At 51.2% G+C, this 8,029-nt stretch overlaps 1 protein-coding gene across 1 annotated transcript; it reads right to left on the reverse strand.

Annotated features, from left to right (window-relative positions):
• Nucleotides 1–6,017: 6,017 nt before the first annotated feature.
• Nucleotides 6,018–7,910, reverse strand: LOC149363263 (2,3-bisphosphoglycerate-independent phosphoglycerate mutase-like). Its single transcript, XM_089573417.1, has one exon. It carries the CDS (start codon nucleotides 7,685–7,687, stop codon nucleotides 6,155–6,157), a length of 1,533 nt encoding a protein of 510 aa, XP_089429543.1. The 5' UTR covers nucleotides 7,688–7,910; the 3' UTR covers nucleotides 6,018–6,154.
• Nucleotides 7,911–8,029: the final 119 nt, after the last annotated feature.

Below are 8,029 nucleotides of genomic sequence, written 5' to 3' on the forward strand. Positions count from 1 at the left end.
TTGGTGTCCAGCTGGTAACATTACTGCTGGGGCACGCATGGCGCATTGTGCTTTTGAAATTGAAGTGACTGTACAACGCAAGCTTGAACAGCGCCATGTGAGAATCGAGGAGTGATCCTAATGCAAGCTTGCTGTGTAAATACATTTTTCATACGAGCAGTTATTTAAGCTGTGTAACCAACTATGCTTTGCTTTTTAAGTCTCAGATGAAGTGGTACGTGAGAAATAAATATGCAATGCAGATTCTGTAGCCCCAAGGGTCTTTTTAAGCCGCTGATGGTGAAAATCATGTTGTCCATCACTTCAGTAAGGTGCTTTTGCTCACACACAAGTTGGTCACATTGCAACAGCTTGTGCAAAAGACTTAGACTTTAATGCCGCCGCGGTGGCCCAGTGGTTATGGTGCTCGGCTGCTGACCCGAAAGACGCGGGTTCGATCCCGGCCGCGGCGGCTAGAATTTCTTTGGAGGAGAAATTCTAGAGGCCAGTGTACTGTGCGATTTCAGTGCACGTTAAAGAACCCCAGGTGGTCGAAATTTCCGGAGCCCTCCACTACGGCGTCTCTCATAGCCTTAGTCGCTTTGGGACGTTAAACCCCATAAACCAAACCAAACCAAACCTTTTTAAGTAATGTAAGAAACTTACCTGTTGGTAAATTGAGTTAAAGGTTCTTCTCTTTAACTATTGCAAAACTCAGTTTTGCATGCAATATAGTTGTCAAATAAATCCTCTGGTAATTTACTGGTGTCAACCGTTCAAATGAACTGCAACACATTCAAACCTGGATAAAATGAAAATGATAGCCTGCGATTTTTCATTACAAGCAGGTTATTGTGAGGTGCAGTTTTCCCATGAAAACTCGAAAGGACACTGCATAATAGAAACTAAAATAAAAAAAATTGACAGACAATTGCAGTAGTTGGTAAAGCGAAATTTGAGCACAGCTCTTCACACGTCACCTGCCAGCTGGCAACAATGCCACCGACGACAACTACGAAGCAGAATCCACGAACGGGGCTCCTAAGAGCTCTGTTCTAAAATAAACGTACATGGAATTACATAGCAGCTGTGCACAGTAAACCCACATTATTCGAAGTTGTGAACGTGAAGTGAACGTGATGCAGTCGCATTACCAACACGACCGCGAGAAACATTTCGCGGTCGTGTTGGTAATGCGACTGCATCAGCAGCTACCACCATCTCTGCTGTGGCTCGCGCACCATAACTAGGCGTGTTCTGTGTGGTTAGGGAAGCGGGGAGGCAGGAGAGTCGGAAGAATTTGCCTCTTTGTTCATGTTCCTTCTCTCGGTCTGCCCGACTAGCATGCTAGCCTGGCCACCATTTCCCTAGGAAGCTGACTTGCCTTCGCCTTATATCGCTGCCACTCTCCCCGCTCTCCATCGTATGTGGCTGCGATGAGCATGCACTGCACATACCCTGCCTTCTTTGCTGCGTTGCATCAATTTGCAGTGCGTTCAAACATGAACAAACATGAACTGTTGTAGTGCCACTTGGTGTGACACTGCAAAAACTGTGGAGACATTTGCCACGGAAAGGCACCACTTGGGCTGGAGCACGGCGTGTTGGGTCAACTGTGTGTGCTCATTGCGAACGTAGGCATTCCTCTCGTGGTGGTTCATTTTTTTGTAGTCACAGACTTTCGCGGAGTTTGGCTGAATTTCAAGTAATGAAGCACTAGCTATTAGGTACTCGGCATAGTGAATTTATTATAGCAGTGTCAATCGTTACAACACCTTCATTACTACGTAGCCGCGCTCAAGAAGCTCGCTGCCGACTGCAATTTTGGAACGCTGTCGACAACAGCTACCGGGCAGGAGGGAGACGCAGCTTCTTCTGCTAACACCACCGTGCTTCCCTTGGACGTGATGTTACGCGACAGATTTGTGTGTGGACTGAGTGACGAGTCACTGCAGCAGCGCCTGTTCGCTGAGAAGGACCTCACATTCAGCAAAGCTTACGACATCGCCGTTCGAGCGGAGAGCGCCGGTCACCAGCAGAGAGGGATTCGCCGGAACACCGAGCCGGTACACCAGACAAGCAACCAGGTGCGCAAGCCTTCTGTTGTTGTAAAATCGGTCAAAAAGGCACAACGCTGCTGGCGGTGTGACGACCAACACAACCCCCAGGGATGTCGATTCCAGTCAGCCACGTGTAATTTTTGCCACAAGCGAGGGCATATCGAAAGAGCATGCATTACGAAACGGAGACTTGCCAAGATAAAGTCACCTTCCCAGCCTAATCACAGCGTCAACGCCTCAGAGAATACGCCGCTATCTGATCTCCATGGAACAACATCAGCAACACCATCTGTGTTGTACGACCTGAACACCATGAATCTCGGCACGCGACCGAAGATTTTTACAGAAGTAAGCGTACATCACCAGCTGATTAAGTTCGAGGTGGACTCCGGCGCAGCCTGTACTCTGATCAGTGAGGACACGTTCCGAACTTCATGGCCATCTGACGCACCCGCCCTGCAACAAGACGACACGCACCTGCGAACGTGGTCAGGACAGAATCTGCCACTATTGGGCTCTGCCAACGTGCAGGTTAACTACAACGGCCAGACCCATACGCTACCTCTGCTTGTTGTGAAGGGCACAGGATCAAGCCTTCTAGGGAGAAACTGGTTTTCTCCACTAGGCGTGATGATATGCGGCATACACCAGACGCCGAGCCAGAACATGGTTGGTAAACATCAAAACGCCGATGCGCTAAGCCGTCTGCCACTAGACGCAACTGTTGACGAACCATTTCCACCAGGAGACGTTCTGATGTTCGAAGCACTGCCAGAACCTCCGCTTACAGCAGGCACAGTTGCAGCATCTACGCAGAAGTGCGCAGCTCTCCGGCTAGTTTACACAGCTGTTCAACAAGGCAACGTGCATAAACTCAAAGGGGACAACTTCGACGCTTACCGCAGGCGAGCTACAGAGTTGAGCACCCATCGCGGCTGCATCATATTTGGGTCCCGAGTTGTGATGCCGAGAGAACTACGCGCACAAGCTATGTCTCTCATCCACGCCGGACATCGGGGCATCGTTGCAATGAAAAAGTGTGCCAGAAGCTACATGTGGTGGCCTGGCATTGACAACGACATCGAAACAGTGGTGCGAGAATGCAAGCCTTGCCAGAGCAGCCGGAGCGCCCCGCCGAAAGCTCCTGTCCCAGAATGGGAAAAGCCAGACACACCATGGCACACACTGCACATTGATTTTGCAGGACCAATTGAGGGCTGCACTTTCCTTGTGGTCGTAGATGCCTACACAAAGTGGCTTGAGATAAGGCAAATGGGACAGACGACTTCGGCAGCAGTCATTGACAACCTCCGATCACTATTTGCAACGTTCGGCCTGCCGCGCAAGGTAGTGTCGGACAACGGAACACCGTTTGTGTCTGCGGAGATCCTCAAGTTTTATCGCGACAACGGGATCTCATCAGTTACATCGGCCCCCTACCACCCAGCGACAAACGGACAAGCCGAGCGCTACGTAGCCGAGCTAAAACGCGCCCTTGAAAGAGATCAGACAGGCTCGCTGCAGCGCCGCCTTGCGCGCTTTCTCTTCAAGCAGCACACGACGGTTCAGAGCACAACAGGCGAGACCCCCTCGAAAATGATGTTCGAGCGTGAAATGCGAACCCAGCTCACAGCCATCCTCCCCGAGCCAAAGGCAGAGACGTTCCGGGAAGAAAAAGCAATTCCGCGCTGCGGCACGCTTAATGAGGGGCAGCGCGTCCTCGCCCGACAGTTTCTGAAAAAGCCACGCTGGGAGGAAGCTACAATTGTCAGACGCATAGGCCTGCGCTCTTGGCTCGTCAACATACATGGCACAGTAGCACGCCGACATCTCAACCAGCTGCGTAGATTTACGACGCCGTCTGAGAGCTGTCCGCCAGCGGAGAGAACACGTGCACCATCTTCCCACATAGCCTGGCACCCCTTCCCGGAAGAAGAGACTTCGCCCAGGACAGACCTAGGAGACACAGCGAACAACAGCCAGCCTACAAGTGTTTCTCCCCCGAGCGCACAAAGCCAGCGCGCCTCCACGCGTGAGCGCCGACCCCCTGCACGATACCAGGCAACTTTCTAAGGGGGAAGGAAGTGTTGTGTCCCCTTATCGCTTTTGTGTGTGTGCGCCCCCTCCTAACGACCACTCGCATTCCCCTCCTAACGACAGTTCGCATCCTCCTCCTAACGACCACTCAATCCTCCTCCTAACGACACTTGCCCCTCGTCGCACGCTGTCACCAGATGCCCCCCCACGGTGCGCCCCCGCACCCTCCTCCTGTTCTGGGAAGCCACTCCCTCCCGTGGACGCTTCTACGCTCCCTCCTTTCTTCGGGCGGCCAGTTCGGCTCCTACCTCGGTCGACGCTGGTCGCACCCTCATCGGCTTTAAATAAACGAAGTCTAAAAGTACCGTGTGCGTCTTTCGCTGCATTCAACACAGCGACCGGACACGACAAGTTGGTAATGCATCGAGATGGCATGGTACGTGACCAGCTGGTCCCTTGTGGAAATACCACGTGGGTTTTGGCCAATAGCTCTGCTCGGTAAATACTCTAGCATGAAGCAATGCCTGGCTTCAGGTTTGACATATCAAATTATGCTGTAAGCCACAGAATAGCAAAGCTTATTTATGCAAATGAGTAAAGTGATGCAAAAAAATTATATTGCATTTGATGTCTGCGCAACTGTGTATTATAGCTTTTCAGAGGCATCTGCTTGGGTGCAGTATTCTATAAGCCTGCACAGGTGTGCGAAACCCTGTTGATGCTGCTCACAAATACAGTTACATACTTGAGTTTCATAGCAAGGTTCAAAAAATTTTGTCATTTAACAACTAAAAAAAATGCAGTTGAATTCTATGCTGCTAGAATTAGAATGTGCGCACAAGCACATTTTAATTGGAGTAGCACAAGCGGCCATAAGCCGTAGTTAGCGTTTCTCATGCACTGCAAATGATTTTTACACAGCTTGTTTTGGAATTTTATCCTGGTGTCATACTTGACCGCCGTGTCGTGGCCACGTTTCTGAGTCTGTACACGGTGCAGAGTCCTCGTACTAAACGATGCTCCGCGCATCCTTCGAGTTTTCCCTATCAATTCTCCAGTGAGACATGGCCCTGATTGACGGCTGAACTGTGACACTGCGCGAAGATCGCGAGAGCGACGGCCTTGAAGCAACCCTGTTGACTGTTTTAGCATCGCATGTCTTGGTCTATTTTCACCGTCACCGTGCCTTTCGCTCACACTTCTAGCGTTTTTTTTTTTTATCTATGTATTGTAGCGCTGGCGCCGTCTAAAGTCCCTAGCTAGGGAATTTAGCGCCTTCAAAAACGCCGCTGGCGCCAAACAAATGCGCTCGTGCGCGCGTGGTGCCACGCACGTAAGCGCGCCTTCACGTCATTACGCGCGCGGTGGTTCGTCAGCATCCGTGATGTGGAGAGGGTGTGACTGATCGCGCGCAGTGGCGCGTAGTCCGGGCGCTCCTGCGTCATGGGCAGAGCCGACGTCGCTTTGTCCATATGCATGCGTTGCGAAATTCCTTGCTAGAGCTAATCTTCGGCTCGCAATAACCTCTTATCGTTAGCCTTTCTGCTTACTCTTCAACGCTGGCTGCCAGTGCAGCACATTTGAGGATATCAACCTCTCCGTTTATAAAAAAATTGATACATATGCACATGTACAGGTGCCGTCAAAAGTAAATGGAAGGCAATATTAACGAAAAAATTTAATCATTGCCCGCTCAATTCACGCATCCTTGAATACATATGTGCAAGACTATATTGTGATTGTGCGAATTGCACTGTGCACCAAAAAACATGGACCATTATGCTTTAGATTTAAAAAAAAATAATTTTTTTTGACAAAGTCGCCTTCCAGTTACTTTTCACGGCGATTGTATATGCTGGGTACACTAGCTGTCACCTGAAACCAGTTGAATTGTTACACAATTGCCAGTGCCAATTGTGATATGAAATAAAAAGCCACGAATGGACAACAGTGACAGGTTTATTGACACACAGTGACAGATAAATTAGGGGGTCTGGAACCTACGAATTTCTCTGAAAGGTCAGGAACTGAGTAGAGCCTCCAGGACACCGGGAGGATGTGTTTTCTTGTAGTTCATCCTAGTGCGCTAGCAGAGACTTTCCGGTCATCTCGGGAGGTTGGGGAATCTTCATCAGGTCCAGAACAGTCGGGGCCACGTCGCACAGAGCTGGGGTGTGGCTTGGCTTGCAGAACTTGTGGCTCCCAGTCATGCAGAAGGGGACCTTGTTTGTGGTGTGCTTGGTGACAGGTTTGTTGTCCGGGGTCTTCATGACTTCTGCGTTCCCGTGGTCCGCAGTGACCAGCATCACGTAGCCATTCTGGTTACAGGCGTCCCTGATGCGCCCGATTCCTATGTCGGTTGCTTCAACACCCTTTATGGCGGCCTCGTAGACACCGGTGTGTCCGACCATGTCAGGCGGAGCAAAGTTACACATAACGAATGGGTGCTTCTTTTCGGTGATGACTTTCACCATTTCGTCAGCCACTCCCTTACTGCTCATTTCGGGCATCAAGTCGTAAGTGGCCACTTTGGGCGAGGGCACCAGGCAGCGCTCCTCTGCGTTGAAGGCCTTCTCCTGGCCACCGTTGAAGAAAAAGGTCACATGAGCGTATTTTTCTGTCTCGGCGCAGTGGTACTGGCTCTTCCCCTTGGCGGCAAGCCATTCGGCGAGTACGTTCTTTGGCACGGTGGGAGGGTACAAATTCGGAAAAGGAAACTCCTTCTTGTACTGGGTCATTGTGTACAGCTTGATGTCCTTGGGAATAACGCTGGTCTCGAAGTTGGGCTTGATTCCGAGAGCCTCAGAGAGCTGGCGGGCGCGGTCTGCACGGAAGTTGCAAAAGACCAGCGTGTCGCCGTCCTTGATGCGGCCGTTGGGATCTGTGATGATGGGCTTGAAAAACTCGTCTGTCTGTCTCTTGTCTTCAGGAGCGTCGTACAGGCTTTGAATGTGCTTGATGAGATTGCCTTGGTCCACATTGTCACCAATACCCTGAGCAAGACCTTCGAAAGCGATCTTGACGCGTTCCTCCCGCTTGTCTCGGTCCATGGCGTAGTAGCGCCCGATCAGAGTCGCAAGGGAGCCGTACTTGAGTTGAGCAGTCTTGTCAAGGACCTGCTGGGCATACTTGATGGAACTCGTAGGGCTGGTGTCCCTGCCGTCGCCGAAGAACTGGATGAAGGTGTGGGGCACGTTGTGCTTCTTAGCGCCCTCCAGCAGGGCGAAGATGTGGTCGATGTGAGAGTGGACTCCGCCGTCACTGACAAGCCCAAGAAGGTGGAGGCGACCGCTCTTGGACTTGGCCCGATTGCAGGCCTCCACGAAGAACTCGTTGTCCTGAATGGCTCCGCTCTTCACATCCATGTTGATACGAACAATATCCTGATACACAATCCTGCCGGCACCGATGTTGAGGTGGCCGACTTCGCTGTTGCCCATCAGACCAGCGGGCAGGCCTACTTCAAGCCCCGATGCTTCCAGCGGCAGGAACTGACCTTCCGCTTTGCAAAGTTCGTCCATCACCGGTGTTTTGGCATTGAGGATGGCATTACCGTGCGGGTCGTTCGAAAGTCCCCACCCGTCGATGACAATTAGGCACACATTCGACATGCTGCGGCAGTTGAGACGGTAAACGCGCACTGAACTGAAACTCGGGCTCCCAAGAAATAGCCGACACCAACTGAGGGCAGTTTTCGTACCCTTGAACACCCTTGACACCGCGACCCCAGCCAGCGAGATGACGAACCACCGAAACACCGAAACCCGGAACCGGCGGCTTCACTCGGCCTGCACACTGCAATGAATGAAACTTTTCCTATATTGACGTTGAACTGGGTGCGGCGCCACAATAGAGTTGACAAGACTGCAAAGCTAGTAGAACACTGAAGTTGAGTTGTGGTGTCGTAGCTACCACCTTAACATTTTGAGGGCCATTTGTGTTCATTTGTCTAC

Source organism: Amblyomma mixtum, chromosome 2 (genome assembly GCF_055824585.1).
Source record: "Amblyomma mixtum isolate Tamu chromosome 2, ASM5582458v1, whole genome shotgun sequence".
NCBI classification, from domain to species: Eukaryota; Metazoa; Arthropoda; class Arachnida; order Ixodida; family Ixodidae; genus Amblyomma; species Amblyomma mixtum.